Below are 19,358 nucleotides of genomic sequence, written 5' to 3'. Positions count from 1 at the left end.
ATTCATGGCAAAATTTTTTTCTTCTTACAGATTGGGCTCAAGACTCGTTTCTTCTGTGGTGCTTCACTTGACCCTCCTTGGTTCTCAGAGCAGACATCTCTCTCCAAATCCTTAACAATTTGTATTACAATGGCTATAGACTTGATTGAATCCCTCCAAGGAAAGCAATCACCTTAAGCACAAAAGCTCATGTCTTACTTCTCTTCATATCCCCAACCTCTGCCACCATGAAGACCTCTGTCAGTCAAAAGTGTATATAGAAAAAAACAGGAGTGGATGCGTTTCTCAAAACAAGAAAAATAACATGTAAAGGGAGTGTTTTAGCCACTTGAACATTTTTTTTAAATGCCAGTAAGATAATGCTGTTTTATGTAGAGGTCTTCACTATGATACCCTTATTTATCTTTCATTATAAGGACTACAAGTGACTATCAGATTTCTGTAAAGAAAAATATCAAAAATCAGGGGAAAATTTTATTTTTACCAAATTTCAAAATGGCTTGGTAAGCACCAGAATAGTTCCATTTTGCTGATCTGTGCTAGAATCAAGGATCTAAAACTGGTCAACACACAAACTGGCAAAGTGCTTCTTTTATTTAATGTATGGACATAAACTTTGTCTTACTAATGTCTTTGAATGGAGGTTGAGGGTGGTGAAGGGATACCTTGGAGTTCTGAGGCAAGGTCCTGAGAGAAGTTTTGTTTTTTTTACTTCATGGGAGGCTCAAGGCATGTTTTCCTTCTGTGACATAAGAGTTGTGAGAATTTTATCCCCACTGCATTTGACTGCATTACATCAAAGTTGTTAGTTTTTTGTGTCTTTACTTGTTTGCATTTATCTTTATATAACTCCAACTCCCATATATTGAAAAATAGTCTTTGCTTATGTAGTTTGGCAGAGAGTGTGTCATAATAAAAAGATCTGAGATTTCACTAAAAGTTCCTCTGCGGTTTTATGTGTAATATAAAAACAATATTATACATGTGAATCATACTTCATATAGTTCAAAGAATTTAAAGAATTTACACACATTATTTAAGGTGATCTTCCAATAACAATATGAGAAGGCAGAGCAAATATTAATGCCTAATTTCATGTTCAAAATCACTGAGATTCAAACATTACTTAATTGGTTCAGTGTGGCAAATCTAGCTAATAACTGATCTAAGGCTGGAACCCAGACTTCTTTCTTCCAAGTGAGTTGTTCTCTACTGTTTCCTCAATGAAATTAATATGTATTTTGAAATTATTATGCTCAAAAATAATATCATCATACATTTACATATTCCCTAACTTACAGATATAAAGGTTTTCACAAATTGGTATTTTAACTGTATGTCTTTCCTCTGATACTGGTTAAAATTTACTTATTTTTAGATTGCTAATATGCTCTAAACATATTTTACTAATTCTTGTAATATTGATAATACCAACCTAAAAAACAAGTACCTCTGACAGATACTACAGAGCTAAAAAAAAATTACATAACCCAGTCATTTAAACTAACTGTTTATCATTTTTTACTGCTTTTAAAAGAAATACTCACCTACTGAAATGTAGATAGTGTACTATTTCCCATTCAATAGCTTCATATGTCATGCAAATATGTTAAAATATATTTTATTCCAAAAAATAATTAAGTTACTCACGCTGTGCTCTAATTTTTTGAGGATCTGTTAGATCATAAACATTTAAATGACTGACAGATTTAAATTATTTCACACACTGGTCTTACCCTAGGTAACTTAGAAAAATAATTTCTTTGACAACTATTAAACTTTTCGTTTCATTCATTCATGTTATGTGCATTTATTAAGCACTGACTGCATGAGGCACTTTATACATGCTAAGTATGTAACAGTGAAAAAATAGAAGTAGGTTCATTTCCTTCAAAGTTTACATGCTGGTGTGAAAGACAACAATGCAAATAAGTATTATAATAGAATATGCAAGGCTTTATGGGAGGACAGAAAGAAAAAAAAAAAGTGACCTGGGGAAGTTAGGAAGGTGGCTGTAGAAGAGAAATGAATCTTGAAGGATATAACAATCAGAGGTAAAGCATAAATAACTTTCTAGGCAGAGATAACTGTATGTTCAATAAAATATCAAGGCATTGTGTCATGGTAGATTTAGAGAATTGAAAATTAATTGTTAAACTGGATGGGGTGACAATGGGGGAGGGTGGAAGATGAGATTGGAAACAGGTTGGATCAGGTTTAGACCAGCTCTGCCTGTGATAAGGACTCTATGAGGTTCCTTTCTAACAGCAATAAAGGAGTTTAGCTTGTTCAGAGCTGACATTTTGGAAAATGAGTGTTGGATTGAGAGATTAAGAATGGAAACATAGCTACTTTAGAACAACAGCCAGTTTAACAACTGCATGGCTGAATCATTGTTCTTTATGATACTCTAGGGGGTTCCAGGAATCAATGTCTATTGCTAATGGCTAGATCTAAGTTGTTTTTTTCTAGAGTTGGTATATGATCTACAGTGGCTCTGAGTTTGAAAATGCAGGTATGGACATGTAGCTCTATCTTTTAATGAACTATTTATTTTATAATAGATTTATACTTGCAAAAGGGTTGCAAAGATAATATAGGAAGTTGCCACATTACCTCCCCTGCTACCCCCAGACTCTCTATCGTTAACATATTACTAAGCTGCATTGAAACAACTAAGGAAGTGAAAGTGGTACATTACTTTTTTTTTTTTTTTTTTGCGGTACGCGGGCCTCTCACTGTTGTGGCCTCTCCCGTTGCGGAGCACAGGCTCCGGACGCGCAGGCTCAGTGGCCATGGCTCACGGGCCCAGCCGCTCTGCGGCATGTGGGATCCTCCCGGACCAGGGTACGAACCCGTGTCCCCTGCATCGGCAGGCGGACTCTCAACCACTGTGCCACCAGGGAAGCCCAGTACATTACTTTTAACTAAACTCCACTAAACTCTACACCTTATTTAGATTTCATTAGTTCTGTTTTTCTTCCCCCCTAATATTCTTTTCCTGCTTTAGGATCCATCTAGGATAAAACATTACATTTAGTTTTGTATCTTATAGTCTCCTCTGATCTGTGACAGTTTCTCAGACATTCTCTGTGTTTCATAACCTTTACACTTTCGAGTACTGGTTAGGTATTTTGTAGAATGTCACTCAATTTGGGTTTGACACATGTCTTTTCTTATGGTTAAACTGGGGTTATGGGTTTTGGTGACAAAGACCACAGGGGTGAAGGTCCATTCCCATGTATCTTGTCATAGGGTACATACCAACAGCATAATTTTATCACATCTTATCAAAGGGTACCTGCTACCAATACAACCTGATGATGTAAACTTTGACCCGCGATTTATTGTGTTCGCTAAGTTTCTTCAATCTAAAGTTAAACTTCCACTTCCACCCCACCCTTTGTCCCTTTCCATACTCTATTCTTTGTGAAGGAGTTATTAGAGTCCACACTCAAAGGGCAATGGTAAAGGAGGTATTAACCTCCATTTCCTGGATGGGGGCAGTATCTACATATATAATTTGAAATTCTCTTGAAATTCTTTAGGGGATTTCGTTTCCCATTTATTTGTTCCTATTTATTTATGTATTTAATCATTTATCTATGTCAATGTGGACTGATTTCAAAGATATTTATTTTATACTTTGGATTATAACTTCACACTATGTTATATATTTTGTTGTTCAAATTGTTCCACATTTTGGCCATTGGGAGCTCTTTCAAATTGGCTCCTGTAACCCTTTGACTTATCCCATTCTTTTATTTTTTGAGCACTTCTATAACTATGTTTTGAATATAAAGCTGTAGCATTCAGATATTTTATTTATAAAGTTGGAAGAAAATGAGATGTTAACCTTGACCCTATTATATATTACATAATATTCATGAGTCTAGACACATTTTATTATTTGCAAAGTGGAGAGACTATCATGTTTAAGGCATTATATTATTAAGATGTATAATAAAAGACTGAAGTAGCAAGCAAAACCATATATTTAATTATTATAATTAATATTAATGTATTTAATTATTATAATTAATTATAATAATTAATTATAATGAATAAGCCTCACTTAAAAAGGTGCTACCAAAAGGGGCAATATAGGGATAGGGGATTAAGAGGTATAAACTATAATTGTACAAAATAAACAAGTATATATTGTACAATACTGTTTTGCTGAAATCCTTCTTTCTGTTTCAAGGTTCGTTGGATTCACTGGCAAAATAACCACTCATCTCACACAACTGAGCAGACTTAATTAATTTTTTAATAGAAGATTATTTAACTTAATTTCAATATACAGGCATTAGAAGGGGATGAATAAAAGTATTAGAGAGACATAACAGAGTATATATCATCAGATTGGTCCGACACCTACATCCAGATTCAAATAGCAGCTGGGAAGTCCCAAGTAACAGAAAGCTGGAGTCCCAGTTGGGAAGGGTCCCAGGCGGTGCATCCACCCCACAGGTGAGACTTCAGTTTGCCACTCGAAGGAGCCCAGTTTTTAGCACCAGGCCGCAGGCTGATAACAATCAACCTACATGCAAGCTTGCAGCTCTGGTTATTGTCATAAATGCCTTGGTCTTAACTCATAAGTCTTGGAATGTTCTTGATCCCCAGGGGCTGGCCAGACCCTCAAGGTGCAAGAAGTCCCAGGACTTACTCTCTATCTTATCTAGTGGTTTACAGTGTGTGCTGGCGCCACCCCTTTGGCCTGGGTGTAGCTCAGCAGTTTGGCATGCAGCCGGCTTTAGTGTCATTGTCAGGTCAGAGAGAGGCCTAGTGTGGCCTCTGAAGCCTGAACACGACTACTTTACTAGCTTCCCCAACAAATACAGGGAATATAGCCAATATTTTATAATAACTATAAATGAAGTATAACCTTTAAAAATTATGAATCACTATTTTGTATACCTGTAACATATAATATTGTACATTGACTACACTTCAATAAAAAAAAAATCAATAATTTGGGGAAAAAAAGTTACTCCACTAATTGTAGCTCTTTGGGGATAAGTAATGTTAAATCACCTAAAACTGGATTTAAAAAATGCAAAAAGTATGGCTATAAATTCTCATCTTTAACTACTTTAAATGACAGGCCTGCCACCCTAATTTTCATAGTAATGTCAAAGAAAAGCACTCTGAGCTTAATTTTTCTTTTCATTTCACAATTTTCTCTCCAAAGACATGACCCATTTATTATTTGTTCTAAAATACATTGTTACCTTAGTAGCTACCAAATTATATGCCTTATATAGCTGTATCGATGAAAAGAATCTTACAAAAGATGCAAAGAAAATGAAGAGACCTGACAACTCTGATTTTAATGTCTAGAAAGAGCTATCACAGACTGGCAACCATCACGGATCCTGAAACCATCCAAGTTATCCTCTGGCACACTTACAAATATTAACCAAGAATCCAGGCTGATTGACAATCTCTACCTTTCATGTCCCATACTGGAAATCCTCTCTTCCTCCCCATCTCCACCCCAAATTAAAAGCTGTAATGCGTTCCCAATGCTCATTTACTTATTCAGCATATTTTCTGTGTCTTTGGCAAAGTGATAAGAGGTTATAAAGGGAATTTAGTCTGGCAATAAATAGGTGTGAACCTGCATTTCACTTCAGTTTTCACTAATCTGTATCTTTGGATGCATTGATATAATAGGGGAAAGGACACAAGCTAGACCAGGATAAAGATGGGAGTAAGATGTCTGGACTGTTCCAGCCAACAATGTTCAATACTGGTTGATGGGTGGGCTCCCCTGAGATTCATTTTGTAGCTTTAAAAATAGATGATTTAAATATCGTATCTCCCAGGTTTCTTCTACTTCTGAAATCTCTGATGCTCAGATAGAAAATTTTCCTTTGATCATTCCTCAGATAATTAACTCATTAATGACACTGATTTACCTGGAGCAACTTCCAACATAGCTACATCCCTTGGAGACTTTCTCCCCCAAAATGTAACTACTGGTGGTTTGAGTTATCCTTATGCAAAGAGTAATATATAAATCAGGAGAGAATAAATATTTTTGAGATTATTATTTTAATCAGTCATATAGTCAGCCTATTTTGTATAGGATAATAGCAATTTGTATTAATGCAGCTATTCCTTAAGAAGGGAGGGTGGACAGTATTCTCCTCCCCAGTCAGGAGCCTGTCCTTGCCTCCATTCACTGGACCAGTCTTGAGGTATATACAGCGTGTAATAGGTAGTATGTTCCTCTACTTTTAACCTTCTAAAGTTCCAGCACAAGCTGGCTATAGAAGATGTGAGGGGGAAATTATCTATCTATCTATCTATCTTTCTTTCTTTCTTTTCCATGTATATTGCTTAGAGCTGTGTTATACATTGAATCATGTCACTCTAAAGTTCATGTGTTGAAATCCTATTCCCTAATACCTCAGAATGTGACCTTGTTTGGAAATAGGATCATTGCAGATGTGATTAGTTAAGATGTGGTCATAAGGGAGTAGGGTGGGCTCCTAATTCAACATGACTAGTGTCCTTATAAAAAAAGAGAAATTTGAACACAGACACAGGGAGACCCCCATGTGAAGATCAGACTCCCATGGGGAGTGAAGATTGGAGAAGCTAGGAGAAAGGACTTGAACAGCTGCTCCCCTAGAGTTTTCAGAGGGACCATGACCCTGCCAGCACTGGTTTCAAACTTCTGGCCTCCAAAACTGTGAGACAATACAATTCTGTTGTTCTAAACCACCCAGGTTGTGGTACTTTGTTACAACAGGCCTAGGAAATTAATATAAGCTGTAACATAGGTGTATGGTGTGGGGAGCAGGGGGTGGATTTCCTTCAATATCCTTTGCAGCAAATGTATTAGTGCCACCACTGGCTTATCCATTTGTATGGCCTATGCTCCTGTTTGGGTCAGAACACATGCCAGTACATCTTTCTATTGATTATGAAGAATCTGATTTCAAATATGGGACTTTGTCACTTACTGGTTGTGTAATTAACCTCATTGACCTACAGGTACCTGATAATGGTAATACTTGATCTAGCATAGCACGGGGGGCAGGGATCAAAAGATATGACATAAGTGAAAAACAATACAGAGGTACATAGAAGAGAATTTAGTGTAGAGGTTAAGATCTTTGCAGCCAGGTTGAATGAGTTCAAATTCTACTCCTCCCTTTGCTAGTTTTGTGACTAAACTATGGACTCAGTTATCATTTTGAAATGAGAGTTATACTAGTACCTATGCCTTGAAGTTGTCATGAAAAACAAATGAATTAATACATAAAGAGGTCTTAGATGATTGTCCGGCACATAGAAAATATTCAATAATCATATCTAATAGAAGTATTATACATGCAAACTATTAAGAACCATACAGATGAACATTTGTATTATTATCATTATAATTTATCATTAGTAAACAGCTACTGATGAATGCACTTATACATTGATAACTCTGACTTTCTAGCTCAAGGTGCATTTTAGCAGCAGTACTTTAGACAGCTCAGAAGAGCTAAAGAGGGACAATCACAGATGAGGTCTGATACCAAGTGGACCAGGTTTGCCCAGAGAATGAGAAGAATCTTAGAACTAGAGGCGATTTCTGGTATTCATTAGTCTTGTCATTTCCTTATGTTAAAATACTTTAGAGCCAAACTTTCTGTTGAGCATTGTACTAACTATGCTAATACATAGATAAAAAGCAAAGAATTTAATTAGATTTTACTCAAGCATCCAGAAATGGGAACGGATTTTTTAAAAACTGTTTTTAAAAGTTTGTAATGAAATCTTTACATATATTTGAATTGAGATACATTGTCTATATGTCACACTCCTCAGTTGACAGTAAATAAAGAACAGCCAGCCACTTTCTCACCGTGAGTTTTGGGGCCTCAAGTAAAAGACTACCATTGGAAAAAACCACTTCCTTCATGCGTGTCTGGCTTCACAGAGGAGAAGGAAACACTTTAGTGTCTGGCCTTACAGAGGAGAAAGAAGCATTTTTTGTAAAACAGCTTCTATTCATTTACTTGGAGGAAACAGAAACAGTTGCGACTAAATGAAATTATATTATCACCTTTATTCAATTTCATAAACTTACCCAGGAAGTGTACAGTTGGAAGACAGACTGTCTCAGCGCTGTGGATAAGTTATAGTCTTCTGAACTGTGGTGTGTTTGGTGTGCAGCCCACATAAAATTAACCTCTGCAAAACACACAATTTGAAATGAGCCATGACAATAAGAACAAAGCAATTTTCATTTTCAGTTATGTATGCTGCTCTGTTGAGTGAGGAAGAAAAATCTCGAACATCTCTGAAAAACCTAGCCAATATAATTATAATTAAAATGAGCTGCCTCAAATCATTTTTGGAAGCAGAGATGGTATAAATTACAAAGAAATAAAAAAATTGAAACACAGCCAATAAATATGTATAGTGTATGTGATATAATTAAATGCCTTCAGCAAACTGAAATGACTTCCAAACTTTACACTTTCCTAACATATTACAATGTGACAAATCATAAAAGCCAACTGGTAATGTTGTAACAAATACAGTCAATGCATTGTGATAAGTTTTCAGCATGTGATAACATATTTCTAATTAAAGAAGAGTACTCTGATGGGAGAAATTGGTGCATAAATTTTGGAATGAAATATTTCATAATATTCTTCCCTAATGGCTTTTTAAGAAATTTCAAAATCTGTCTATTGGAATAAGAGGCAAAGCAGAATAACATCTGGCCCTAAAATTTAAGGTTTCAGTTTTATTTACAGATATATATTAATAACTAATAGTTACATATAGTTCTTCCCATACCTCACCAAAACAGTATACCATTTCTAAAATTGTCCCACATAATTGCTGTTTGTCCTCAAAATAAAAAAGAAAATGCAAATTGTTAATTTTCACCGAACATTATGTAAATTGCCCTTGTACTGTCTTGAGATTCATATATACCTAAAGGAGAGTTGCTTGCCTTTTCTACAGCAAATGTGCCACTATAATAACCACCTAAGTATATGGAATTTAAGAAAACAAGCCCACATTTTTCATTCTGCTCTCATTTTTCATTCTGCCCTCATTTTTCATTTCCTACCAGAATTACAGATCAAAATGCCATATATTCTGTTTTAGTAAAAGAAAGTATGCTCTTAGCTAAACTAAGTTATATTTTGTCCTTTGCTACAAATACACGAGATAGAATTAACCATATGATGTGATAATTGTATCCCTGCCAGTATAGATTAGAAATTTAAAATTTTTTAGGCTTGGATGCATGGGAACTGAACAGTGAACCTAAAAGTGGAAATATTGAGCTATTGGTCTCTGCAGCTGCCATATACTCATAGTTAAAATACATGGCACATGGCAGAACAATTTGTTAGAAATTTTTAAAATGAAAAGCATGGATAAATGGAGACATAGACATAGATATAGTCATTCTGGGTGGACTTCTTCTTGGCCATTCATTTAGGAAATGAAAGGTCTGTGGACAATCTATGTAGGGAGTTACCAAATAAAATGTGCAAAAGAGTTTTGGTAAACAAATGAGATATAAGAAAGACTTAGTTCTGTGAGAATGAGATTATGAACAGGATTATGAATACACAGCTCTATCAGAAGTCATTTCTATTAAAGTCATATATTTTCAAGTGGGGCAAGTATTTTCACAAACCATCAGTTTATATCTAACTTAGATCCTGACTGGTTTCATACTTTAATCATTCTAATCGTTCCTAGTAATGACCCTGTATTTCTACCCGAGCAATGAAGGAAATTGTTCTTACACAAATGAGAACTACTTCACCATAATGATCTCTAACTTCCCAAGCATAATCTCTGAAATAACCTAGAACCTAAATCTCTGGTTTACTGACTAGCCTATATAGCTATAAAAATAAGAGAGATACAAAGAATCCCATGGCACTTGAAATCTTCAGATGTTGTGTGGAATATTATTAAGAGGTAATAAATTTGATGAATCTCCTAAATCTTTTAAAACTTTTTACAGATTGAACATCTGAAGTAATCTGAACACCATTTTCTCTTTAGAACATACACATTATTGAACATTTCAGAATCTGTCACATAAAAACTTCATTACAAATAAAAACACTACTTTGTTGGGCCTTTCAGGATTTTTGTTTAAAAAAATTCATCATAACGTATCCATATTATGAGTTCACAAGTGGATGAGCTAATCAGATGGGGTTTAATTAGAGGGTAACAATATGCATTGGAACTACCTCCTTATAATCTCCACAGAAGCTAAATGGTGGAACAAAGAATCCATGAGGGTGGAGGTTAAAGACCTGTCTCTATAGTTGTTTTAAAAGCATTTACTTCCTATCACAAACTGTGTGTAACACAAGCCTTCATTCAATGAAGTACAGCTGTATAAACAGGGTGCAGTAACTGGATCCCACTGCCTTACCTCTGTCACTTTTCAGAATTGGGAAAAACAAGAAGAAATACAGAGGTTTTTTTTCACAAACTATATTCAGTTTACTTGAAGTAAATTATTTTCAAAAGTGGTTATAAAAATACATTTTATAGAAAATTGTCCCCACAGTTTTTTAGTAAATGAGGAGAAGTTAATAGTACATTTATATATATGTTCATCTTCCCTAATACTTGAATTGATGAGTTGTCTGTTCTAAGGAAGAAAACCAAATGTTAAAGAGAAAAAATTGATATTATCACAGTAAACTTCTTTCTGTGAAAAAAATTAATAAAATTATAAGTTGTCAATAATAATAATTTTCTTCTTCTATAAGAAAAAATTATTGATTTTCTAAGCATATGATATGTTATTATGGTTTTTTAATTATATTAGAAATAATAATGCTACTTTCCAGTGCCAAAATATAGATTTCTTTAAATATATTTTATTAATACATTGACCAATCATTCAATTTGTTTGGCCAAAATTTAATGTAATATGTGTGTTTGTATGTATGTTACATTCTTGAGTTTGTTACCTTGTTTCTATTTTTTGTAAATTATGGTACAACTTACATACAGTGAAATTCATCCCTTTTGATATTTAGTTCTATGAGTTTTTGCCAAACAAACACCACTGTGTAATCACTGTCACAATCAAGATAAGATATGGAACAGTGTTGATCACCCCTAAAAGTTCCCTGTTCCACTTTGTGTATGGCAGGCTGACTCTACCATGGCTCCCAGATTCAGATGATGAGATTCTGGACTTTGAACTGATAATGTAATGGGATGAAATGTTTAGGACCTTGGGAGAGGTGAGTGTGTTTTGAATGTGAGAGAAGTAAGAATCCATGGGACCCAGAGGATTCCTATAGGAGGCAGCCCCTAAGATGGCACCCAGTGATTCTTGCCTACTGGTGTTCAACCCCCTGTATAAACCCACCCCTTGGGTGTGGGCTGGATTTTATGACTCCCTTCTAGTAAATGTAATTTTGGCAAAGGTTATGGGATGTCACTTCTGATATTAGGTTATAAAAAGACTGTGGTTTATGTCTTAGGTGCTTTCTCTTGTACTCTCATATACTCTGTCTGAGCAAAGTCACCTGCTGTGTTGTGAACTGCCCTTTGGAGAAGCACATATGACAGGGGACTAGGAGAGGCCTCAGGTTAACCAGTTAGCAAGGAACTAAGCTCCTCAACCCAAACTCCACAAGAAACTGAATCCCAACAACAACCATGTAAGTGAGTTTGGAAGCCGATCCACCCCCACTTGAGTCCAGATAACACTACAGCCAGCAGACAGCTTAACTGCTTAACTACAGCCTCATGAAAGACCTTGAGCCAGAAGCACTGATCCAAGCTGTGCACTGATTTCTGACCTACAGAAGCCGTGAGAGAAGCCACGGATGTGTTACGAAGCAGTAGAAAATTAATACTGTGGTCAATTCTCCTTGACCTCATTCTCAGTCCCTAGTATCCACTGATTTGGTTTCTTTCACTTGCATAATGCATCACAGATTCCTCCATTTTGCTGTGTTTTTCAGTAGTTTGTTCCCTTTTTTGCTGAGTAGTATTGCATTTGTATGGATGTACCACAGTTTTTGTTTTGTTTTGTTTTGTTTTGATCCACTTAGTAGTTGAACATTTCAAGTGTTTCCAGTATTTGGCAATTACAAATAAAGCATCTATAAATTTTCTAGTATAGTTTTCATGTGAACATAAGTTTCATTTCACTTTGGCACATACTCAGGAGTGAGATTACTGAACTGTATGGGATGTTTACATTAGGTTGTCAAAAACTGTCAAAACGTTTTCCAAACTGACCGTGCCGTTTTGTATTACCACCAGCAGTATACAAGAGTTAAATTTGCTACACATCTCTGACAGCACTTGACATTATTAATTTTATTTTTATTTATTTATATGATAACATTCTAATAGGTGTGTATTATTATCATATTGAAATTTTAATTTGCTTCTCTGCAATAGCGAATGACAATGATTACCTCTCCATGTGCTTATTTGTCATTTATATGTCTTCTTTGTCTATTCAAAATTAGTGCCCACAATTTAATTGGGTTGTTTTCTTATTATTGAGTTTTGAGATATCTTTATATATTCTGCACACAAATATTTCCTCCCAGTCTGCGGTTTGACTTTTCATTTTTTTTACAGTACCTAATTAAAACCACTGGGTTTTAATTTTGATGAAATCCAATTTATATACTCGAGAGTTACATTAAAAGATATTTTTAGTGTGTATAAGAACAGAGGTTACTTCCAAGAAACTTTTCAGAATGAGGAAAATTTGTAAGCAGAGTAAACTTGTAGTTTAGAAGCTAACAGATTCTATATGTACTATACATCTAAAGTATATCTAAATAAGTCTCTTCTGTCATTTCTTGTCACCTATGAAATGGAGAGAAATAATTCTTTAGGTTAATCTGAGACACAAACAAGGTCTACAAGGAATTTTTACAGCTATATGATAGCTATTTAATCTTCAGTAGTGGACAGGAAGTCTTGGGGCATCCTGGGGGTGATGATGTTGCCTTCACTCATAATTTGGAAAACCTTCGAGTTATGAAGGAAAAAATGTTCAGGCATAGTTGCAAAATGTTGGTATTTGCACCAAGAAAGGCATGTTAGTAACACTTGATGGAACATTTAACATATTGTGTGGTAACTATGGAACATGAGAACTGCAAGGAGTTTATGAGGTTACTTAGTTCAAATTCTTTATTTTATAAGTAATAAAAATGAAATTAAAAGGGAGAGGGAAAAAAGTTTCATTAAAGGAGAAAAAGCTTTTTAAAATTTTGTCTCTCTCTCTCTCAACAGTGATTTATTTGATGCATTCATTCCCCTCTTGGAGTTTTATTTCTCCTCCAGAAATGGAGGTGACTGGGACCAACTATTCTGTGAGCCCCAGATGACATGCATTTGGTAATTTCCAGTAAGTAAAGGACATTAAGGAGCTCAACACACATTATTAAATGATGGTGCTAAATCTCTTGAATTGGAGCTACTGCTTACTGCCTTTTGCAGGAAATCTAACACTACAAAATACTGAACTAGTCTATTTTTGAATGAAAACAATTGTCACTCTGAATTTGAAAATATCAGTACCAGGTATAAGTGTATCCTTTAAAAATTTGTTCCATCTCTTTCCAACAGACAAGCATGACTGATAAATGATTTCAAGAAAGTAACTGAACTAAGCAATCAAAATATTAGTAACAGACTCGAACTGTCGAAGTCAAGTCTAAATGGAAAATTTAATAGCTGGTGAAATAACAAAGAATATACCCTCAATGAATGCACTGATGATGACATCATCAATTGTGTCATCACAATTTCATTCACTTCCTATAGCAACAAATCAAAGTGATGATAAAATTGATGATATTGCTAATTCATTCAGTGAATAGAGATTGATAGTCTTTATTGAGTATTTTTTTCTAATCTATCCTTTGTCCACTTAATACCAAAACATAAATGACTAAATATATCTAAAAGTATCAAATCAATGAGAATAAAATTGATAAACTGGCTGGACCTCCATATTTTTGTTCAACACATTTTGCATATATCCAGATGTTCAGCATCATAGAAACCAGTCATCTGAAGGACTGACCAAATTTTCACTTTTTATCTATACATTTGGCAACATGTAGATATTAAATCATCTCTCTAGAGGAGGTAACAAATGATGGCTCTAAAATTGTCACAAACACTAAACTGTCTCTCTAATCTTTCTAGCAATCACAACTTTAATATTTTTTTTAAATTTATGTTCACATGGAAGTCTTTAAAAACTAGCATGCAGAATTTTAAAAGACTAGTTCTCCATATGTTTAAATTCTTTCAAAATTTAAACAAAAAATAAAAGATACAACTTTTTAGTATGAAGCAAAATAAATCCTTAAGAATGTATATCACCTTTTCAATCAAAACTTCCATTTCTATACAATGCAAAAGCAAGAAAAAATATGATGCTTATTATTGTTATTTAGATGAAATGTTAAAATTAATTGAAGATATAAAAGAATGTTATTTCCACCTACCATATCCACTATCATTAAAAATGAAAAATGTGATTTTAAAATTTCAGAATTTTGACACGTCCATAGTTAGTTCAGTTGTATTCTATTTTAAATCCATTTAGGAAAGTCTAAAAATTAAGATTATATTTGAAAAGATTTCATTTAAATTGTGTATTTTTTAAAAAATAAGGATTTATTTAGCACTAATTTATTGAATCCCTACTATGTATATCTTTGTGGATATTCTGATAGATAAAAGCATGCAATCAATCAAACAAACAAACAAAAAACATCCCTCAAAGAACCTACAACTAAATAGAAGCAAAAGAAAGATATAGAAAGAACTCGCTGATACAGGAAACTTTTACATCCCTTAAAATAAAAATAATTCTGTGTAAATTATACATGCCCTGCATCACTTTGTAGTCATTGTTTCATAACAACTTTTGAAAGATTATTATAACCAAGGCTTCCATGAAATATAAGAAGACATTAGCTTCACTCTGTCTGACAGATTAAGTGACCCCTTCCCTACCTGTCTTTCTATATGTCTATTCTCCACCTTTTCTAGAAATGAGATTTTACAATATCTCATACAATTTAAATTTGGATCATTGCCTACTTACCTAATGGTTAGAAATGCTATGAGTTCCTCCTTGACTTTACTCAAAGATGAGACTGATTAATGATGATAATAATAATAATAATAGCAATGATTGTAAACACACAAAAGTGCTTATCATGTTCTAGGGGATATTTTAAACACATTATATGTATTAATTCATGTATTATCTAGAACTATACTAGAGGTAGATGTTTGTATAGTTTCCATTTTATAAATGAGGAAAGGGATATATGAGATTTAATAACTTGCATAAGTAATGATTATTTTTCTTATTACATATTAATAATTTTATCATTGGCAGAAATCATATTTTCCAGCCCCACTGCCCCTCAGTGGGTTTGTGTGTCTGATTCTCAATGATGCAGTGTAAGTATAAATAATGTGTGTCACCCCGGGAAGGGGTAGAGAACTGGTGTGATCCTTTGCACTCTCTCTGTTCCCCTCCAATTGCCAGACAGGATATTCAGTGGAGGACGCTGAGGCCTTAGGGTATGCAAAGAAACCAGACAGAAGGATCTTGGCTATCTGGCTACCAGGGTAGAATAGAAAGCTCCCACTGACCATTATTTCACCAGGATGTGAATGAGAAATAAATCTATTGTGCTGTCACTGGGATTTGTTATCGCTCAATGAACTTATTCCCCACTAGTAATTTTTGCTCTTAATACATATGAATATGATGCAAACCCCCCCAGTATCAGTGACCTTATTACAGATCTATGTACTCTATCACTCAGTGTTTCCTATGGACTGACTTCTATGAGGAAATCACTTCACAGCATACTGGGTACCTGTGTTTCTAAAAGCAACCTCCAACTAGCATAGCTCAAAGTAACGTATTTTCTTATCATTAGCCTTCCAAAATGAGTGCTTCAAAGAGATGGCAATAGGGAATCCAGAACATATCCTGCAGATGTTTCCTCTCTCTCTTTCTTCTACTACCTTGAGTCTCCCCTCACTTCATTCTAATGAAAGGCTTGCCTTGCCTTGGGGCAGGTGTGTGTAACAGGGCTGGGAATGTCAAGGAAAGAGAAACGTCACATATCTTGTTAGTAGCATCTGATACCCCAGTCTCATTTCCATGCTCCTCCAAGAGTCCCCATTGTCTTCTCAACACTATTCCTGCCCTTATACTCCTCTCCTTTCATCACCACCCTGCTCTGGAAAGCCCAAGCCTGACTATTCACTTTCCTCACAATGCGGATGAATCTAAATTTTGCTCACCAAAGACCCACCATTTTATTAGTTATGTATGAACGTATTTCTACCTTTACTACCTAAATATATATAGAATAGGAAAACTTTCCTTGTTGCCTTGCCAGATCAAGGAGTAAGAACTTTTAGAAAACTTTAGCAGAACTGAGCTTTCCTTGGCAGAGGAGAGAAGCTATAGGACCACGCTCTCTTCCACAGGGAGTTAGATTACAATGCCAGGAATAAAGGCTCCTATGATAGGCAAGAGGTATTAGGTATAGGAAGGGAAGCAGACAGGCCTTGAGGAGTCATTGAAAGAAAGGAACTCATACTGGGCACTAGGATGAGTCCTGCAAAGTCTCTCACTTCCAATCTCTCGCTACACTTCACCATCTTCAACTAACCTTCCAGGTTAGAGCCCTTGTCCCAGACCAGAAAACACAAAACCAACCATATCTTGAAATTAAAGGTGTACTTCCTTCAGCCTAGGCCAGGCAGGTGGAACAGAAAGTGAGAGGGGGTTCCTCATCCCACTGCAAAGAAAGAGATGCTCCTGGCTTCCCAAGTTGAAAGGCTAAAAGCAGTTCCCACCTGAAATATTATTGTACATGGTAATTACGTCCTATAGAACAGTTTTCTTTCAGTTTTATGATGAACTATATGTCTTTATATAGGCAGATTTGAGAACCTAAGTTCAAAAGGGTGCATTTCTTTTTGAAAATGTGCACCTCGTTCCTAAGAGCCAGTTTACAACTAAGATTTCTAAATATTGCTCACCCATATGAGGAAATTGCTCATATACATATTTTGAGAATTGAAACAGGGGAAGGATGAAAGCGAATCTATGAGGAGAAAAGAAAATGAGGTACATTTCCAATGTAATTTACACATAGGCACACGCATATATTTACCGTACATTTGTGTGTATGCATGTTTATGTATTTATATTCAAGGCAGACAGATATAAAATACACATAGTTTCATATTACATTCCACATTTAGGTACACAGATACGAAGTATGGTGCTTAAGGCTCCACCGAAAGAGTAGAAAGAAACAGTAGTGCATTTACACATGAAAGTAGAGAGAGTTCTACTTTGCAGTCTACTCCATCTCTGAGTAGACTAAGCTTTATTGTAGGTTGTCAGTCCATATAATCTCTGCAACACTTCCAACCCATGAGATAAACTGGTTGTCTACTAGCTTAAGAATAAAATGGTAATTTTTGACTTTACTGTCCACTCTATTAGAAGGTTATAGGCTGCCTGAAAAGAATGCTCTGAATAACAGTTTGATGTCATGCACACTCTTCCTTCTCTAAGCTCCATCATTCTCCATTTATATCCCTCTGCTCCTAGCCATTTTGGGCGTTGATACTTGCCAAGACTAAATATTCACCTAGATTTCTCTTCTTTCTCTTCAGATTAATATTACCTCGGCCCTAGGCCATGGGCCAAGTAATTTGCTAGAGAATACTGATTATATCCTTGGTAATCCGTTGGAAGGAGCTCTTCCTCACTCAATAGAAAAAGTGTTATTGAACTGAAGTATTAAGTGGCTTGAATACTGACATTTCCAGAAATACAACAGACTAGTGAAGAGAGATTTTTGGTTAAGGGAGATTCCCATACCTTTCAACCATGTGGAAAATAAGCTGTGTTTATAGGAAAACTATCCCTCTCTGCAGAAGTTGGCAGAATTAAATACAAATTCTTTGAAATAAAAGTTATCAGTACTACATTTTAAAACAATTATGAATTTGACAATTTTTATGTCTCTTTATTACCCATTTAATAAAACCAAATTCTAGTGCATGTGGGTCCTGGTTAGCAACAGCACAGTAATATCATGGTTTAGGTTTTGGGGGCTGTTAGTGATTTTATCACGAGATTTCCAATATATTCAGATTCTAAGGAATCCACATGCTTTACACAGAATAAAAGCAAGAAACCTTCCAGAGGATTTAATGACATATATTTGGCACTCCTAATGACCTAACTAGCACAATCTGGGGGCAGAAATCGTGGGAGAAGAACTGTCTTTATGTCAATAGACTTAGCTAGGATTGGCAAGCACTCCTTCTGTGCAGCATGCTCGCCTGTGGTGAGACCCAGTGAACTTCTGCTGTATTATGTTTGGAATAATGATTTCTATAATTTGTCTCCACAAGTCACAGAATCCAAGAACAAATTAACCTCCAAAGTTTGAAAGGAGAGAAACGTAAGGAAGTGAACAGGAAAGCAAAACAACCAGGAATTGTCAGGAAAAGACAGGAAAGCAGGAAAAAATGGCACTAAAACCACTAGTTAGAAGGTGGCTGCAATCTGTCTTTATTCTTCCTCTATTAAGCCTCCTGAGTGGATACAGATTACCCCTGTCAACAGCAACAAAACCTACCAGGATCTCTTTGCCAATAATAAGGGCTTTCTATTGGTCTTACCATTTGCCTTTGTGTTCTGAAACTAATTTTTACTGCTTCATAGCAAATGAGTTAGAAGCTTGGAAGATTACTGAATTTGCAAGAAATGCGATGGTGTCCAATGAAGGTGCCAGAGTGAATCAGCACTGGATGTCCCAGCTGGAACAGGTCAGTCTATCCTTTGTGAATGGTTTCATTCTGACATAGATTGGCATTGTCCCTGACCTCTGAGGAACCAATCTGCATCTGATAGATTTCGTTCTACACATTTGTTCCTCACTCTCTTATTATCATTTGCTGACACGTCATAGAACTGAACGTTATTTGTTACTGTGATGAGTTACTTTGCCCTTTCCTCTGTTCCCTGCAAAGTAAATGCATGTCTGAAATCTGAATATATGTCTGGTTTAAAAGGGAGGCCATCAATGACTACCGAGTCTCACTACTATTTGAGGAAGAGGTCTTGGAATATTCTTTGGCCACTGAGAGATGGAAGGGGTTGTGCAGGACCATATCCCCCATTATTCTAATAGACAAAACTTCATATTCTACCTCCAAAGTCCCCAACCATGACTCCATTGCTACATGACCTTCAAATCCAAATGCTATTTGTTAAATGAATTCATTGTTTT

General features: G+C 35.4%; 1 protein-coding gene across 5 annotated transcripts in view; it reads right to left on the bottom strand.

Moving 5' to 3' along the window:
• AGMO (alkylglycerol monooxygenase) overlaps window positions 1–19,358 on the bottom strand; it is a 374,058-nt gene that overhangs the window by 207,858 nt on the left and 146,842 nt on the right. For all 5 annotated transcript variants that reach the window (XM_079932554.1, XM_079932551.1, XM_079932555.1 and 2 more), the window contains one exon: window positions 8,096–8,199. In XM_079932554.1, the coding sequence (XP_079788680.1) occupies window positions 8,096–8,199 (104 nt within the window). The remainder of the gene's footprint in view (window positions 1–8,095; window positions 8,200–19,358) is intronic.

Source organism: Stenella coeruleoalba (assembly GCF_951394435.1).
Source record: "Stenella coeruleoalba genome assembly, chromosome: 9".
In the NCBI taxonomy this organism is placed as follows: Eukaryota; Metazoa; Chordata; class Mammalia; order Artiodactyla; family Delphinidae; genus Stenella; species Stenella coeruleoalba.
The sequence above is the reverse complement of the archived record's forward strand: the minus strand, read 5'-3'. Positions and strand labels throughout refer to the sequence as shown.